Source organism: Capricornis sumatraensis, chromosome 15 (assembly GCF_032405125.1).
Source record: "Capricornis sumatraensis isolate serow.1 chromosome 15, serow.2, whole genome shotgun sequence".
Lineage (NCBI taxonomy): Eukaryota > Metazoa > Chordata > Mammalia > Artiodactyla > Bovidae > Capricornis > Capricornis sumatraensis.
This window is the reverse complement of record NC_091083.1, coordinates 69,715,709-69,734,565: the sequence shown is the minus strand read 5'-3', so window position 1 is coordinate 69,734,565 and position 18,857 is coordinate 69,715,709. Positions and strand designations below refer to the sequence as shown.

Below are 18,857 nucleotides of genomic sequence, written 5' to 3'. Positions count from 1 at the left end.
TAATGCTCAAAATTCTCCAAGCCAGGCTTCAGCAATATGTGAACCGTGAACTCCCTGATGTTCAAGCTGGTTTTAGGAAAGGCAGAGGAACCAGAGATCAAATTGCCAACATCCGCTGGATCATGGAAAAAGCAAGAGAGTTCCAGAAAAACATCTATTTCTGCTTTCTTGACTATGCCAAAGCCTTTGACTGTGTGGATCACAATCAACTCTGGAAAATTCTGAAAGAGATGGGAATAACCAGACCACCTGACCTGCCTCTTGAGAAATCTGTATGCAGGTCAGGAAGCAACAGTTAGAACTGGACATGGAACAACAGACTGGTTCCAAATAGGAAAAGGAGTACATCAAGGCTGTATATTGTCACCCTGCTTATTTAACTTCTATGCAGAGTACATCATGAGAAACGCTGGACTGGAAGAAACACAAGCTGGAATCAAGATTGCCGGGAGAAATATCAATAACCTCAGATATGCAGATGACACCACCCTTATGGCAGAAAGTGAAGAGGAGCTAAAAAGCCTCTTGATCAAAGTGAAAGAGGAGAGCGAAAAAGTTAGCTTAAAGCTCAACATTCAGAAAACGAAGATCATGGCATCCGGTCCCATCACTTCATGGGAAATAGATGGGGAAACAGTAGAAACAGTGTCAGACTTTATTTTTTTGGGCTCCAAAATCACTGCAGATGGTGACTGCAGCCATGAAATTAAAAGACGCTTACTCCTTGGAAGAAAAGTTATGACCAACCTAGATAGTATATTCAAAAGCAGAGACGTTACTTTGCCGACTAAGGTCCGTCTAGTCAAGGCTATGGTTTTTCCATTGGTCATGTATGGATGTGAGAGTTGGACTGTGAAGAAGGCTGAGCGCCAAAGAATTGATGCTTTTGAACTGTGGTGTTGGAGAAGACTCTTGAGAGTCCCTTGGACTGCAAGGAGATCCAACCAGTCCATTCTGAAGGAGATCAACCCTGGGATTTCTTGGGAAGGAATGATGCTAAAGCTGAAGCTCCAGTACTTTGGCCACCTGATGTGAAGAGTTGACTCATTGGAAAAGACTCTGATGCTGGGAGGGATTGGGGGCAGGAGGAGAAGGGGACGACTGAGGATGAGATGGCTGGATGGCATCACGGACTCGATGGACGTGAGTCTGAGTGAACTCCAGGAGATGGTGATGGACAGGGATGCCTGGCGTGCTGCAATTCATGGGGTCGCAAAGAGAGTCGGACACGACTGAGCGACTGAACTGAACTGAAGTCTGGAACCAAAGGACCTGGGAGAGACGGAAGACAGCTTGGGCAGGAACTTCTCAATGTCATGATAGCAGGTCTGGGACTTGACTCCACTTGTCCTGCCTCCTTGAGGACGGCAAATTTAAGGGCCATGGTTGGGAGGCGCCCTCCCCACCAGGGTTCCACAGCTCATCCAGCCCCGGGGATAGCCTGTTCCGTCCATTTGTTGTTCAGTCACTAAGTCGTGTCCAACTGTTTGTGACCCCCTGGACTGCAGAACACCAGGCTCCCCTGTCCTTCACTATCTCCCAGAGTTTGCTCAGATTCATGTCCATTGAGCCAGTGATGCTATCTATCCCATCTTCTGCCTCCCCTTTCTCCTTTTCCCTTCAGTCTTTCCCAACATCAGGGTCTTTTCCAGTGAGTTGGTTCTTTGCATCAGGTGGCCAAAGTATTGGAACTTCAGCCACAGTCCTTCCAATGAGTATTCAGGGTTGTTTTCCTTTAGGATTGACTGGTTTGATCTCCTTGCTGAACAAGGGACTCCATTTGTACTAATAGGTAGCTTTGAGTGCTACTTTGTGAGACTGTTAACAGAAAAAGGGGTTTCCCTGTGGCTCAGCTGGTGAAGAATCTACTTGCAATGCACGAGACTTCCCTGGGTTGGGAAGATCCCCTGGAGAAGGGAAAGGCTACCCACTCCAGTATTCTGGCCTGGAGAATTCCATGGACTGTATAGTCCACGGGGTCGCAAAGAGTCAGACATGACTGAGCGACTTTCACTTCACATACTTCACTTAACAGAAAAAGAGCTAAACTAAGCATGAACTTCTTGAATTCTCAGGAACAAACACATGGGACAGAGTCTCAAGTTTTCCTCATTATACCCATGGGAAATGCGATGAGGCTTGATCACGCCAACTCCACCCATGGCAATGCGAGGCACAGAGAGGTTAAGTCACTTGTTCAGTCACACAGCCAGTGAATGCAGAGTGGGACTAAAACCCTGGCATTCTGGCTGCAATCTGTGCTACTGTAGAGCGCACTGCTTGGTAACAGTGTTTCTTATTACATTTTTTAAATTAGAGTATAGTTGATTTACAATATTAGTTTCAGGTGTGCAGCATAGTGAGTCAACCTTTTTACAGATTATATTCCGTTTAAGGTTATTGCAAAATAATGGCTGTATTTCTCCATGCTGTACAATATACTCTTGTTGCTTATTTTTATACATAGTAGTTTGTGTCTTATAATCTCTTATCGTTATCTTGCCCCTCCTTTCTTCCCTCTCCTTATTGATAACCACGAGTTTGTTCTCAACATCTGTGAATCTGTTTCTGTTTTCATATATATTTGCATCTTACTACATTTTAAATCTTTTGATATCACATAGCTTCTTCGGTGATTTAGCAAATAACTATTGTTCTCTTCCAGTTAAATTTCCTGACTTTCCTGTCTTGATAAGGAAATAATGTTGATCTGCAAAAAACACTATTGCCATGTGGAATGATGATATAGGAAAGTAGGTCTTATCGTTTCCCCAAAGCTTGTGCTATAAATAACAACCTTTTGCTGATTCGTTATCATTTAGCTCCAGATTTGCCATCCAGTTCCAACCAACTTCCATGGACCTGGTTACCAGCTAAATCAGAGGCTTGGAGGAAAATGAGAAAGGGCAGAGATTTTCCTGGCTTTTCATCTATCCATCCATTCATTCACCAGTTACTGCCTCCTCCTTCCTGCCGGGCCCCATCCTGTGCTCTGAGGCCAAGTGACCTCAAAACGAGCCCTGCCCTCAAGCAGCTGTAGCCAAGTGAGAGTTAACAGATGCAGGAAGTGTGCACAGATGGGCGTTGCATAACCGCCCACCTCCCCGGACTGTGTACATAGGGCGTTTGTCTCATTTCTCTATCCTCCATGCCTAGCACAGGACTGGGCCACATTTTAGGTGCTCAATAAATGTTTGCTGACTGAATGCAAAGGCTTCGTGGATTGACCTGGGGCTTCGACACTGGAGAGGCTACTGACAGGTGAAGATGTGGTGGCGGGTAGAGGGGGCCACCCCCTCAAGAGGACCAGTGACAAGGCCATCTTAGAAGGGTCATCCTGGCTGCTGTGTGGGGAATGCGGATTCTGGGTGAGATGGGAAGTCGGGGGGCGGGTGGGGAGGGAGACCTGCTAGGAGGCCAATACAGTGTCAAGGAAAGAGAGGACTGTGGTCTGGACCAAGGCTTTGCTAGTGAGGCCAGGAAAGGCCTGAGGGGAGACTGTGAAGGAATGGACAAGATGTGGGAGGCGTGAAGCAGGAGAGGGTGGGAGTCACAGGTGAGTCTCGGTATCTGGGGGAGGGGGCAGATTGGCTCTTTTGAGCAAAATTTGAGGGCAGAAAGACCTTCCAGGTCCCTCAGGTCAACTCTGGTGTCATTTCTGCTACCTGGAACGGAGCTGGGCAGGAGGGGGATGGGTGCAGCTGTCCTGCGCAAAAAGGGAAGAGAAGTCAGTTCCTTACGAATTAGAGGCCCTGCCTCACCTTCACCTGTTTTCTGGGCCCTGAGGGGGAGAAGGTTTGCCCCTGGGACCTTGTCAATGCCCAGAGGGTCGCTGGAGGGTGACATTCCTCCAAAAATGCACGTTCTGATTCTTGCTCAGCTGCACACGTTGCACACCATGGATGGCAGGACCTCCTCCTCCTTCTGAATATCTTTTCTTTTTCTTGGGATATAACATACATAAAGTACGTAAAATCCTCTCATCTTAAGATATAGCTTGCTGAATTTTTGCCCACATCATCACCATCCAGACTGAGATATGGACCTTTGCGAGCACCCCAGAGAATTCCCTCCTGCTCCTCTCCCATCTCTATGGCCTCCTCTGACCCAGGTGACTACTATTCTGATTTTTAGAACTGTAGGTCAGTTTTGCCTGCCCTGGAACTTCCTGAGAATGGAATCATACATGATGTATTGTTTTGCATCTGGAGTCTTTCAATCCACATACTCTCCATGACTATAATCTACACGGTCACGAGTCAGCAATTTGTTCTTTTTTTTCTTATGCCATGCCACTCGGTTTGTAGGATTTCAGTTCCCCCATCAGGGACTGAACCCAGGCCACAGCAGTAAAAGCCCAGATTTCTAATCACTAGGGCACCAGGGGACTCCCAACAATTTGTGCTTTTTTATATATAAACATAGTATTCCATTGGATGGACACGCCATAATTTATTTATCCATTCTGTTTATGAACACTGGGTTATGTCCTCTTTGAGCTATGAATAAATCTGCTATGAAAACCCTTGCACAAGGGACTTTCCTGGCAGTACAGCGGTTAAGAATCTGCCTTGCAATGCAGGGGATTTGGGCTCCATCCCTGGTGGTGGAATTAAGAGTCCCATGTGCCACAGAGCAACTACTGAAGCCCAAGTACCGCTAGAGTTCCTGCACTGCAAGGAAGGGTCCCGAGTGATGCAAAACAGATTTCCACGTGCTGCAACTAAGAGCTGGCACAACCAAATAAATATTTTTCTAAATCCTTGCACAAGTCTCTTTGTAATAAGCACTCATTTGTCTTGGAATGAAAAGCAAGGAGTGGAAATTCTAGGTCATAGCATAGGTGTCTGCTTACATTCAGCAGAAACTGCCAGTATTCTGAAGTGATTGTACCGATTTCCTCTCTCACAGGCAGTGGGCAACAATTTTGGTTGCTCCACACCCTTGCCAATGCTTAGCCTTTCTCTTTTCTAAACAAGAGTTTCCATTGTGAGACTCCTCTTTTCCTCCAGTGTTGGATATTGGGTGCGCCTGGCATGAGTACATAGATCCCTTAGTCCAGAGGCAGCAAGACAGAAGTCACATCTAATTTGAGTCTTACCTCCAGGGGAATGGTCATCTCCTTGATGTGGATGGGACTCCAGGATCTGGGGTGGCCATTTTATGACCGTGAGTATGAAACCAACATGAGGACAGCGGGGCAGACCTGGAATGGACCTGAGAGATGGAATATCCATAAGGACATGGCCAAGCCATTCAATTAATCTACCACTGAGTGGCGGGGTACTTATTTTTTTAAGCCAAGTGAATTAGGGTCTTCTGTTTGGAACTAGAATCATAAAGGATACAGTCCATAAGTTCCCCTGGTAACCAAACTGAATGGTGCCATTTCCTTCCTCCACAGCAGACAGCACCACTAAACACTCCCTCCACCCTTAAACCTTCTCTCTGGAATCCCATGCTCACCTGGTCCTCCTCATACCCCACGGGTCACTGCTTCTCAGCCTCCTTTCTTGTCTCCTCCTCCTCTGCCTACTTTTAAATCTACCTTTGTTTTCTAGGCTCTCATCCAGAACCATGACGTGTGTGCTGTGTGTCAATGCTACCAAAATATGTCTTCAGCCCAGACCTCTCTTCGGAGCCCCAGTCTCATATATAACAGCCTGTTGACCTTCTCACATCCATACAGGACCACTGGAAAAACCATAGCCTTGACTAGATGGACTTTTGTTGGCAAAGTAATGTCTCTGCTTTTCAATATGCTATCTAGGTTGGTCATAACTTTCCCTCCAAGGAGTAAGCGTCTTTTAATTTCATGGCGACAGAGGATGAGAGGGCTGGATGGCATCACCGACTCGATGGATGTGAGTTTGAGTGAACCCTGGGAGTTGGTGATGGACAGGGAGGCCTGGCGTGCTGCAATTCATGGGGTCACAAAGAGTCGGACATGACTGAGCGACTGATACTGAACTGAACTGATTGACCTTCTCAATCCAGTCATTGCCCAGGCTTTTCAAACTTGCCTTCTTAGCCAAACTTGATCTTTCTCCTCAATCTGAGCCTTCTGCAGGCTTTACTACCTTAGTCAAGGACTCTTTCATTCCTGCATACCCGAGGCAAAGATGGAGGTATCATCACTGATGCCTCAACAACCACCCACATCCCATCTGAGCTTCTTTGCATCTCCACCTCCCCAAGCCACGACCTTGCCAGGGTCACAGGTTGGCATCTGGAAACCTTCAGCAGCCTTCTACCTGGTCTCCCCACACCCACTGGAAAGTGTTTTCTGAGCCATGAAGCCAGGGTGGCCTTTCAGAAACCCAGACCTGATATGATTCCCGTGATGCAAACGGTCCTCCTTACTCTCAAGATAAAATCCAAATTCATTAGGTAGCACTATCTGCCCTACTTGCTCATTCCTCACCCTCACTGGCTCCTTCCCTCCTCCTCAACATCTGGGACAAGTGGTTCTTTCTGCCTAGAACATTTCCCCTCTCAGTCTTGCCCCAAACAACTCTTCACTATCCTTGGTTTTTTAGCCTAAATGCCAGCTTCCCAAGGAGAGTCCACCCTCACTCTTCACCCTACATTTGTTGTTGTTGTTCAGTTGCTCCTTGTGTCCAATTGCAACCCCATGGACTGCAGCCCACCAGGCTCCTCAGTCCATGGGATTTCCCAACCAGGAGTACCTGAGCTGGTTGCCATTTCCTTCTCCCTCTCAGGGATCTTCCTGACCCAGGGATTGCATCTCTTGCATCTTCTGCATCGGCAGGCAGATTCTTTACCACTGAGCCACCTGGGAAGCCCTCACCCTACATTAGGACTCCATTAATTTTTCATAACACTCTTCATTCCGCCCCCCCCAGCACTTCCCATCATCCATAATTATATGTTGATTTGATTAAAAGTGTTAAGTGATCGTTTTGATGTTTTAAAATTTTGACATATAGTTGATTTACAATGTTGTGGTAATTTATGCTGTACAGCAAAGTGACTCAGTTATACACATATATATACAGTTCTTTTCATATTCCTTTTCATTATGGTTTATCATAGAATACTGAATACAGTTCCCTGTGCTATACAGATCTTATTTATCCATTCTATATGTTGCATCTGCTAATCCCAGATTCCAAATCCATCCTCCTCCCCCCAGCCACAAGTCTGTTCTCTATGTCTGCGCGTCGGCTTCGTAGACTTGTTCATTTGTGTCATAGCTTAGATTCCACACGTAAGTAATTTGATGACCAGTTTCCCACCTTCCCCCCCTTTTTCCCCCACTAGCGGGGCAGCGTTTTGAGTTAAAACAGCGCCTAAGTCACTCTCCATTCTATCCTCTTGCCTTTAGCACTGCACTTACACAGTAAGTGCTCAAGGAATGTGTTTAATTAGCTAATAGATGGATACACTGAGTCATTTAATTCCTATACCAACCCTGTTATGTAGGTATCCAATCAAACTTGGGGAACCGAAGAGTCAAGGCAAGTAGCAAAATACAGCACGAGGGGAAGTTAGGGCCTGACTCAAACCGTAAATTCTGAGCCGGAATATTTCCGCTCCCGACCGCTGGCCTTGGTAAAGGGGCCGGGGAGGAGGCCGACTTAAGGGTTTCCCCGCAGAACACGGGTCATCCCCAAGAGTGGAAGTGCTCACCTACGGAGACTAGGGTACACCCCCTCCGCTCCCCGAGTGTAAAGGTCACAATCTACTGCATATGCATGAGGGGACCAAGGGAGCTGTGACTCGGGGCTGTTCAGGACGCGCCTGATCAAAAACTCTTCGGATTTGAAGAGTCCAGAGCCCGCAGATTTCGGCACACGCTAATAAAAATCCTTCAAATGGTCATCTATGCAAATGTTAGGAGCGTATGAGGCCAGGGCGAGCCCCCAGAATTTAGGTCGCTGGATCAGGCGTCTGCTGTAGGCAGCCCGATTCCAGGAGGGGTCCTCGACCGGCTCGACTAGAAGACGAAGGGGGCGGTTCCTCGGCTTCCTGCGGCGTCGGTGGCGAGCTGAGGTGGAAGAGGGTCGCGGCAGCGAAGGCGACAGCAGCGGCGGCGGCGCCATGGCGGGTCTCGCAGGTACCGTGGCGTCGGCCTCCGGGGGGCGGGATGAGAGGCCCTCATGCGACCGCGCCGCCATGTTGTCCCTTCGGGGTCACCTTAAGGCGTCGTCCGGCCCCTCTCTGGGGTTTTCCTTCCGCGCACCCTGGGGGCCGCCCCTGTCCGGTGTCACGTGATCGCGCTGTTTGGCCTCCGGGCCGGGCCTTGTGGGGGCGGGGGAGGGGGGTTACTACCTTCCTGGCCCGAGGGCGGATCCCCAGCCTCCTGGGTTCTCGTTCTGGCCTCCAAGGTCAGCGCTCGCCTGTCAGCTCCCGGGAAGGGGCAGGCAGAACCGGGGAGCGCGGGGCTGGGGGTGCGACCACCGTGTCTTCAGCCCCCGGGACCCGTGGCAGGGGGCCCAGCTTGTGAGAGATCTGTCACTCTGTCCCCGCCACTTCAGTTGCTTTTTCTTCCTCTTTTTTTTTTAAATCAGAAGGGGCATAGAGGAGAGGGGGGAGAAAAGGGTCTCCCTCCCCGGGTCCCCGCCGTGCTGTCTGGGGTGATAGGTTGACGCTCTGCTTTGGGCCGCGGGTGGTTCTGTTCTTTACACCAAGTCTAGACACCCGTTCCCTTTCCTACAATATATGTGGGGAGTGGCCCTCAATGGCAGCTGAAGGAATGAAATGCCTGGCACACTAATGGCCTGGAAAGAATGGGGGATGGAGGACAGTTGATTTTTCCTTCCCCCTTCCCCAGCTTCTTTAATTTCCTTCCAGGCTTGCATGTCCCTTTGCAACGCTAATTGTTGGGGCACACTGGGGTCTATCCTAGGAAAGAAATGGTCTTTCTGTTTATAGGTATGGATCGTGTTTTATCCCTTACAGGGAACTGGTGTCTTGGGGACGGCTTCTCTTTGCCTTGCCTGACATGGTACCACCATCCCCTCAGCCTTCTGGACGGCAACACCAAAGCCAGAACCTCCCCCCACCCCTCAAAAGAGTTCCAGCTTAAGTGCTAATGCCAAGTGTTAGATCTTGTTTATTTATTTGTTTGAAATCAGAGACTAATTAATGTCAAGCAAAGCTGTTGAAAGATTGCGGAGCCCTGGTCGATTTCCAGTGACCAGATCACTTCCATAACTAAAACAGGTCTTGTTAGAATTGCTGCCAATAACAGTTTACCCTTTTGTCTGTAATCTGTTGTTTCAAAGAGGAATCTTGAAGTCTGGGTTTGGTTGTGTTTTTCTGTTGTTCTCTTATCTTCGAAGCATATGCATTCCATTTCAAGCCTGTCGCTGTGTGATATACCAAGGACCATGTGTGGCTTGCCTCTCTGACTTCCTGTTCTGGGAATGCTCTGGCATCTGGATCCTGCTGGGGAATGGGCCCCGTGGGAGGGAGAAAGGGAGAGGGGAGGTTGAGCAGGACCATAACCAGAGAAGATGGTGGCATGTCTCTGGGGCTTATAGAGGAAATCAGAGGTCACCAGGGAAAAAGAGACTGTTGTGAGACTAATGTTTTGTATGTGTGTGCACGTTTAAATCTCTGGGGGTGAAACTAACTGCAAATTTAGAATCTCACTTTAGGGTGCTGGCTCCTGAGTAGGTACGAGTTTGAAAATAGTTGTCTAGCAAATGGCTTACAGCACACCTGCTCCCACCTCCAACCCACACGTAATAAGCTGTTGCTGTCCTGGCTGAAGCTCAAGAAACCTGTCCTTCCATCGAAATCCAAATATTCCACAGGGAGAGGTAATGGTGTCACATAGCACCCCACAACTCTTAGCAGTCGCTGGTTAGGCTAAGAGACTAACATCCTCTGGGGGCATTTGTCCCAAGAGCCTTGCCTGCTGTTGGGAGTCCCACTCAGCCATTCCAGTTCCTTCATAACTCATCTGCTCTGTCCTTGGTCTCGTGGGGGCAAAGCGGGGGTGGTAGAGAAAATTTAAGGAAAGGGGGGTGCTGTGGACTAAGGGCTTTGCAACAAAATTGTAGTCATTTTTAACTCCTCCCATTGTTCTCTATCAGAATAAAATGTTTTAATGGTATTGCTTCTGGAAAAAAATTTTATAAACAAGTTAGGTTTGGACCAGACTTCTAAGCACTTGAACAGGAGTGGAAAGTGAACACATTCCTTCCGTCTTCTCCAGTGGACTGTGTTTCCTCCCATAACGTGAGGGCTTGATGCGGAGCAGAAGGGCGGGGGGAGTGGACTTGGCATGTTTAAGCCGCCTGTGTGAGTGCAGCCCACCAGGGCAGCCCTGGCTGGGAAGTCTGTCATCTCATCATGCCACACTCAAAGACCTGCTGCTGGATGGATGGAGGAAGCCCTGCAGTGAGGCTTTGCCAGGATCATCTGGGAAGCCCTGGGGCTGCCAGCAGCCTCCTGCCTTTTTAAAGGGGGGCCTACTGTGTCAAGAGCATCCAGACACTTCATGCTGCCTCATCTCGTCTCCCTAAGCACAGCTGCCTTATACTTGGGCCAAGACTAGAGCATCTGGGGCAGTGGGGCCATGGGGCACACCCCTTGAAGGCTCTGCGAGAAGGGGCACCCTTCATTGAGAACACGTGTTGGAATATGTTCACGGGTCTCCTGGTTGAGTGTGGAAAACCACGAATACTCCCAGTCTTGAGGCTTGCCAAGATATGGGCTTCAGAAGGGAGGTGTGGACATTGCCTGCTGCTGAGTCACCCTGGGGCATGAGGAGACCTGCCCCAACCTTCAGGCTGTGGTAAGGACTGGAACCACCCAGCCCAAGCCTTCAATCGTACATCCCCACCCCAGTCCCGTTGAGTCCTGATTGCCACTTTAATGGCAGAATGTTTCTAGCAGGTTGGGGTTCCCTGGGATCTTAGCAGTCCTTTCACAGAGGGGAACTAAAGGTAGGACTAGGAGTGACTTACCAGGTTCCCTGGGCTGACCAATGGCAAGGCCACTACCTGAACTGAGGTCTGCACCCTCCACCCCCTTAATTCTCTAATCTTGAACTCAAGTTATAGGTGCCTCTGAAGGTGCTGGTGGTTGGCCTGAGAAATGCTAGGGGCTGGATTAGGGGCGGGCAACATGAGGCTCAAGGGATTGAGGTCCTCTGTGCTCCAGAAGTGCTTGCGACAGCTGTGACTAAGGGATTTAAGGAAGTGGCAGAAAGATTTATGGCCCTCCAGCTCACTCCCTGGATGTTGACCCGGGAACAGGTGTGTGGTGACAGGAACACATAAAGCACAGACGAGGCTGAACAGGCGGCAGAGCCACTTGGTGGGGCAGTCAGCTGACCCCATGTAAAAGAAGCCCTGACTCGCTGAGGAGTGGGAGAGAGAAGTCAGGAGCTGAGCAGCCTGCCCACCTACCCACCCTGGCATGATGGCAGGGGAGAGCCCAGGGTCGGGGGCCTGGTAAGCACCCTTAGGAATATGGAGGCTAAGGGTGGGAGAAGCAGAGAACCCAGTGATGGGGAAAGTGAGCTGGAGAGAGGCTCCTGAGGGTTGGGGAGGAGGCCCTGGGAGACTAGGCCGGCCTGGCGGGATGCCCATGTCGCAGTCCTGGTAGAGGTTATAGGGCCTGAAGGAGTGAGCTGGGCAGGGGAGAGCCACACCACACCTTTTATCCCAGGGAAGTGTGGCGTGCTGCAGTCCATAGTGTCGCAGAGTCAGACCTGACTGAACAGCAGAACACCAGCAGTGTCCAAACCTGTGTACCCCATGCTTATTTCCTTGGGGATCCTGGATGGATCCCCAAGACTTTGTGTTCTGAATTCCTGATTACCCTCTTGGTCCCTAGTACCCTCAAGGACCTAGGGCTCCTCCCACCTTTCCACTCCTCCTCCCACCTTCCCTCCTCCCACCTTTCCACTCCTCCTCCTTTCCACTCCTCCCACCTTTCCACTCCTCCCACCTTCCCTCCTCCTCCTTTCCCTCCTCCCACCTTCCCTCCTGCTCCTTTCCCTCCTCCCATATCCCCCCCCCCTTTCCCCCTCCTTCTACCCTTCGCCTCCTCCCATGTTTTCCCCCTCCCATCTTTCCTCATCTTTGCCAAGGCCCCTATCCCAGGATGAGTGAAGCCCACCCCTTTGGGGAGGGATAAGTGGTCCCTTATTTGGAGACCAGAAGTGAAGATGGTTCCCCCTTTTCCTGTGGGTGGTGGGGGGTGAGGTCCTTTTTATTAGGACAGTGTTGAGATGAAACTGGGTGTGTGAAGGCTTATTCCCATTTTGTTGCCTCCCTCCACCCCAAGTAGTGTGCCCACCCAGACCAGTCTTAGAAGTATGTGTTGAAGCCATAAGAAGTGACAGGAGACAAAATTTTTGGTGCGCCTCCACCGCCCCGCAGGGTCCTGGGACACTGTGCGAGACAGGGGAGGTACTTTTTTATTTTTAGTAGAGGCGGTCCCTGTCCTCCAGGAGCTTACAATCTAGCCGGGGAGACACAACTAATGCACACTGATACAATTATTACAATTAGCGATTACCACAATATTGACCACAATTGCATGAGACCTGGGGGATTCAAGATCAGTGAGGGGCTGGGGGCTTGGAGAAGGTGTTTTGATAAAGATGGGATTCGTTTTCTTGTTCAGTAGGTCCAAATTGAGTGACACATTTCTTTGGGGTGGCAGTGAGGAAGAAAGGGGAATCGAGGGAGCAAAGGCAGCAAGGCTGGAATGCACATGCCTTAGGCAGAGGACAGTGAGGGCCCTGCTCTGCTTCTTAACCCTCCCCCCTCCCCCTCTGCCCTCCAGTCCTGCCGCACAGGCACAGAGTTGCTGCTCCTCTGCTGCACCGAGATTCAGGGCTTCGGCTGGTGATGCTGGAATGTCCATTCTGCTGGCTGGTGTAGTTGTCTGGATCTCTGTGGTGCGGCCTGCTGGCATGGCCATGGCTGCGGGGCTGGGATGGCGCTGTCCCGACTTGGTCCAGATCTGAATGCGTTGCCTGTGCCCAGATCTCAAGATTCTGCTCCCCCCGAGCCCCCCTCCTCCCTCTAGGCCACCCGCAGTGGGAGGGGTGCAAAGGGGTGGGGAAGGGATCTCGTGTTGTCGTCATTGTCGGTGCTGCTTCTCCGGGGGCCTACCAGCCCCTCACTGACCTTGGCAAGTGCTCCTCTGGCGAGAGGGCACAGGGGACGCCCCATTCCTGCGCGGCGCTGGCTCCCGTGCTGGTGGAATGGCACAGGAGCACCTGGTGACGCGGCCGCCCAGGGGAGGGGGCTGGAGCCTCAGTTGGGGGCCCGCTGGCGGCGCTCTCCCAGCACGTGCCGTCCGGTTCTCGACACCGTGTATGCCAGCTTCTGCAGGGAGTACCTGAACACCTGTGGCGAGTGAGAGACCCAGGACCTGCCCTTAGAGGCGGGCACCCGCAGTGTCTGCAGCGCTGCCGGGCCCGCCCCCGCCCCGCCCCCTGCCCCGCCCGCCTGTCCAATGAGGAGAGGCGGGTGCGGGCGCAGCTTGTCCACGAGTCAGGGCAGCTGGAGCTTTTCCAACTGTGCTGAAGGCTGCATGGCCGCAAGCTGATTGGACCCACAACTTAGGTATACCTCACTTCTCGCAATGGGCTGTGTCCCTGGAGGATTTCGAAAAGCGAATCCTACCCAGTAAATGCAGCATTCCAGGAACACCTTGAAGGAAATATGCGATTCCTTTGGCAAAGGATTCCTTTAGCAGGGAATTCTTCCTCCAAGGGGTGCTTTTAGGGTAGATGATTTTATGTACAAAGCGCTTTCTTATATATTTCCTTTTACACAAAGCAATTTCACTATTTTTAAATAAAGCGAACTGTCCTTTTTCGGAAGCACTTTTTCCCTATTTTTCCTGCAAAGAACCTTTTCCTCTAATTGTTTTCTTCAGAGCGCTTTTATTGATTCATAATTTCGGTTAGATCCTTTGTCTGATTTTTTTCTGCAGTGCGTTTTTTTATCTAATGTATTTTTTTCTGCCAAGTGCTTTTGTCTGATTCTTCCTGCAATGCGCGATTTCTCTAATTCATTTTTTCCCGCGAATTTTTCTGATTTGTTGTATTGGTGGCTTTTGCAAAGTGCTGGGGTTTTTTCCCTGAGAAATGTCTTTTTCTAACTTATTTTTTGTCCCACCCCCACAAATCCTGTATTTTCTAAAGGAAAATTTTTCCGCAATGCGCAATTTTTTTAAGGCAGAAACATTTTACTATGTGAGCGGTAAAGTCTCTCTTCGCAAAACAGAAGTGCCCCGCCTCCCTCCTGGGGTGGAATCTGGTGTAGCGGGATTTTCTTACCACGTTGGTCGCTAAGAGCCTCGGTGATCATCAGCGGCAGGCACCCGCCGCGCCCCAACTCTTTGTTCCCGAGCGGGCGCACTGGGAAGGGTCTACGCAAGGAGGAGGGCGCAGGGAACGGGCGGGGGCGTGCAGTGCCGCCCGCGGCACTTGGGCGGGCAAGGATCGCGGCAGTTGGGGCAGGACGGATTGGGATGCGGCAACTGCAACGCGGGCTTGCCGGTTCTGGAGACGCGCATCGGGACCCTCTCCCACCCAGAACCCGAGCACGCTTACCTGCAGCAGCACGCGGAAAATGTACCAGCCGATGATGAGCAATTCAGCCGACGCTGCCGCCACTGCCGCCATGGTTCCGAGACTGGTGGGTGGGTGGTTGAGAGCGAGTGCTGCTGGTTCCGAGGTCCGCTGGCCTCTCGGAGTCCGCTGTTGGGCGCACTGCCGCAACCGCGGTGGCCGCGCCTTAAGTATCTGCCCGCTGCCCAAGTGCGCATGCGCGCTTGGGCGGGGGGTCCGTGAGGAGGGGTAGCTGGGGGCGCTCCTCATTCGTCAGAAGAGGAAAAAAAATAATCCATCTGCTCTTTCCACATCGACCCCCGCCTCCTGAGTTCATCTTCGCCCCTTTCCAGAAGATTCCGCTGTGCCCGCTCTTTGAATTTTAATTTAAAATGGGAAATGTTACTCTGAGTTGGCGCATAGGGTGAAAGTAGAGGCGCGCGCTTCTTGGTAGCGGAACCCCTCTCTCTGACCCCAAGCCTGCAGATTCGAGCCCAGTGTCCGATGCTGCGCTATATCGCACCTTGGGCTCAGGTGGAAAATCAAGGGGACCTGTTAGAGAGGGATCATCTGCCCTGCGGAGCAAAAACAGGTGCCCCTTCTAGAAGCCTTGACTTCACAGGTCCCCTGCACAGTATTCTTTTTCTAATACTCAATGTGTTAGAAGCCAACGTCCTCTGCTTTGCAAGAGTCCCTGCGCTCGGAACCTTTCGGGGATTCCTCACATCCCGCTTCTTACGGTTGTTAGATCTGCAGCCGTGGCAGTTGTAGGGAGCTGAGCCAGGACACTGAGCCCTAGGTGGAAGAGCGATAGTCACCGGGTGTCTGCCTTGTAGGATGGGAAGTGGCCGGGATGGCGCCTTTGTGTGCGCGGAAGGGATGGGATGAGCTCTCCAAAGTAGTCGTCTGAAGGCGCTCTGGGATAGTTTTCTGCTAGGTGAGTTATTTCAACCTCTGCTACCCTACCCCCAGGCCCTGGTAGGTCTTCCTCAGCCCGCGAGGTTCTTTGTACCCGTTAAGCTGGACGCCTGGAGTTCGGAGCGGGGTTTTGCTACAGCCACAGGAGGGTCGTGGCTACTGCGGTTCGGATAGCAGGCGCGGCAGGAAGACTGGATCGCGGTCTGCGAGCGCGGCCCTGGCGTACCAGTGGCCCGACGCTCAAGCGCACTTCTCTCCAGCGACTGCCTGGCACAGGCGCCAACTGGCATTTGCCCCAATATGGATAGACAATTAATTCTGATTAAAATCGCATGGAGGGCAAGTTCTATACAGTGCCGGCGGCAGATGGAGAGCGTAAGTGAACTTGGGCAAGTGGTCATGTTGGATGAAGCAGAAGGGAGATTTTTTTTTTTTTTTCCTATTTTGACTTTCGAAGAAGTTGGCAGATTTTGGCAGAATGACACTGGATTATTTGAAAGAGCCAAGCTCATTCTGGGCTGCCATCTTAAAGCAAAATATTCGGAGATGCTGCGGCAGCTTCACAGAGCTTGCGAGGAACCGTTGCCTGCAATCTGCCGCCGGCGGTGCGCCGCTACTTGACACCAAGCACCTGCTGTGAAAGAGACCACAAGCAGAATCCTTTTCTTATTCGGCGGGGGCACAGCACGGAGCCCATGGCCGTCCGGTGGCAACCACAGGGCGGTATTGTGAGGTCTGGGCCCCTTGAGGACGGGCCGCAGCCCCAGGAGGCGATACATGATCTCTGCTGGGCAGGGCCCAGGCAAAGCCAGTCCACTGTGCCGGACCTGCCTAGAGCCCTCTGGCCGAGCCGCCCCCCCTCCACCCGCCAGAAGGGGAGACCCCCAGGACACTTCTTCAAAGGGTGACTTGGAGAAGAGTAGACTTCCATGGGAGGGCAGGGAGGAAAGGGCATTCACATTTGCTGTTGTTAACCATGATCCATTTTTCCAAATAAGTATACATTCTGTTCCTGTTTTTTTTTTTTTTGTCTGTTTGTCTGTCTGTTTTGTGTCTGTTTGTCTATTGTGTTGACTTTTCTCTTCAGGATCCCTGCTGCCTTGGTGATCCCGGGCTGACAGCCAGAGAGCACAGCGGCTCAGCTCCTGGAGAGCGAGGGTTGAAGAAAGCAGAGGGCAGCCGCCTGCGCCCGCTAGCTCCTATTAGGTCGGTTCCTGCAGCGGTGCCCGGTGGCCTTGGCGAAGGCCCTGTCCGGCAGAGATCATGTATTGCCTCCAGTGGCTGCTGCCCGTCCTCCTCATCCCCAAGCCCCTCAACCCCGCCCTGTGGTTCAGCCACTCCATGTTCATGGGCTTCTACCTGCTCAGCTTCCTCCTGGAGCGGAAGCCTTGCACAATTTGTGCCTTGGTTTTCCTGGCAGCCTTGTTCCTCATCTGCTATAGCTGCTGGGGAAACTGTTTCCTGTACCACTGCTCCGATTCCCCGCTTCCAGAATCGGCGCACGACCCCGGCGTCGTGGGCACCTAACAGCCAGCCCAGTTAGCTTTCCAAGGAAGCAGAAGACGGGAGGGGAGGCATTGACATAGGTCATAAAGCATTGGAGTTTCAAATCCCGCAGTCCTGCGGGTGCCACATTCCTGACGGCGCCTTTTTGGCCTGTGATGTTTTATCCTTATAATGTGAATAATGGGCACTGACCGGTGCTTTTATTGTAGAGTCCTGTAGTCGTGGGTGGTCTTGTGGTTGTGTGTGTTCTGTCCCCATCTTGGCCCCCGGCTGGTAGGATGGCCACCCCCCTCGCCACATTCCCGCGAGGCATCTGCACCCATCCTGGTCAACTGCCCCAGCATGACCGGGGCAGATAAAATGCCAGTCTCTTTGTCGCCTCTGTCCCCCTTCCGAGTGTTACTGACTCCTCCGTCCCTCTCTTGGCTTCCTGTAAGTTCTCTTTACCCCTTTCCTTTTTTGGGGAGCACCTGTTCAAGACAGGGCTCGTTTTTGCACTTATCTCGAATATAAAGAGATTGCTGACGCCCGAGAGCCTCGCTTTTTCATCTTTCTTTCCCGGCCGACAGGCTGGACAGCTCTGTGTCTCGCCTGCTGGCCACAGATCTTCAGTATTTTCCCCACTTCATTTTGAAGGAAGAAGTAACAGATAACATGTTGCTCTTTCATCCAGGGGTCTGGGCTCCTGCTCAGCCACCCAGCTTCGCTTCCTTTGCCCTTCCTCCTGCCTTTCAGCTGTCGTGAGGAGGGGGCCTCATTGTGTCTCCCATGCATGCGCTGCAGGATTGATGTGCAGGGTGTTTATGCAGATCTAGCAGTCCCCAGCTGAGTGAATGGGAGCGTACTTGTGTGTTTCATAACAGCCAGGATCCCCTCGATAGGTGTTTGGATATTTTTTGGTGTGGTGTGCTGTGCGTGCTGCGTGTGTGTTTACGTACCTGTACAAGTACATGTTGTAAATCCCTTATAAAGAAGCTTTATTGAACGTGTTCTGATTTTGAGGTGTCACAATAGGTAGCTCATAGGTGCCGCTACAGTGTGTATTTAGCATGGGGATTGCAGAGTGACCAGCACGCTGGACTCCGAGGTGGTTCAAACGAGACAGAGGCGAGCAGTGGCCATCGCCCTCGTGCCAGGAGTTTCTCCGGTCCTGCGCATGTATAGACTGTACCTTACGAAGAATACACAGGAAGACTTTGTGACTGTCACTTGCTCTTTTCTTTTTTCTGCGCTTCAGTAAAAGTGTCAGCAAACGAGACTGTCTCCTGGCCCCTGCCCACTGGGGCTCAGCATGGTTGTCCCTCCAATCTAAAGCATCCATCTTTCTCTTGCCTGAAGTGGGAGGGAGATGGGCCAGGCAGAGGACAGAACTGGAGGCAGTCCATCTAGGGAACGGGACCTCAAGGCCACACTTGCGGGACATTTGGACTGCTATTCTGGGGCTTTATTTCTGGTGTGTTCGTTGCACAGCTGTTTGAAATGTTTAATAAAGCTTTATAAACTTTACTCTGTGGTTTTATGTGGCTGCAGTCCGTTTGGTCGTGGTATTGGATTTCTGAGTTGGTGGGGGGCAGAGAGGGTAGTATGGAGGGGCAGAGTCCTTGGCGCCAGAGTACCTTAGCTCGAAAATTCGATCTGCTCTCTGGAGAGCAGATGGTGGGGTTGGGGGTGGGGGAGCAGAGGGCAGGCCAGGCGGTGAACAGGAGGGAGCCTGAAAGTTTTCAGAGAGGAGGCATGTGCGTTTCTCAGCTCCCATGGCTTCTCGCCTGAAACTGTTTCCCTCCATAGGAGATCGGGGTAACCGATCCCTTGACAAACAACTTAAGACAGCTGGAGCTCTAATCATCGAGGATTTTTATGGTGCTGCTTTTGAAGTAAA

General features: G+C 51.4%; 2 protein-coding genes across 4 annotated transcripts; one reads left to right on the top strand and one right to left on the bottom strand.

Moving 5' to 3' along the window:
* The first annotated feature begins 8,009 nt into the window (after nt 1-8,009).
* Nucleotides 8,010-18,439, top strand: BLCAP (BLCAP apoptosis inducing factor). The gene is made up of 2 exons (XM_068987376.1): nt 8,010-8,080; nt 16,560-18,439. The coding sequence occupies exon 2, from the start codon at nt 16,736-16,738 to the stop codon at nt 16,997-16,999; it is 264 nt and encodes an 87-aa protein (XP_068843477.1). The 5' UTR covers nt 8,010-8,080; nt 16,560-16,735; the 3' UTR covers nt 17,000-18,439.
* Nucleotides 12,384-14,696, bottom strand: NNAT (neuronatin). Of its 3 annotated transcripts, none has more exons than XM_068987139.1 (3): nt 14,558-14,696; nt 13,574-13,649; nt 12,384-13,343 (listed from the first exon to the last, which is right to left on the bottom strand). In XM_068987139.1, exons 1-3 carry the CDS (start codon nt 14,627-14,629, stop codon nt 13,114-13,116), a joined length of 378 nt encoding a protein of 125 aa, XP_068843240.1. In that variant the 5' UTR covers nt 14,630-14,696; the 3' UTR covers nt 12,384-13,113. The 3 variants fall into 3 exon arrangements, with proteins under 3 accessions (XP_068843240.1, XP_068843241.1, XP_068843243.1); XM_068987140.1 differs by having other exon boundaries at nt 13,126-13,343; nt 13,569-13,649; XM_068987142.1 differs by lacking the exon at nt 13,574-13,649 and having other exon boundaries at nt 13,126-13,343.
* Nucleotides 18,440-18,857: the final 418 nt, after the last annotated feature.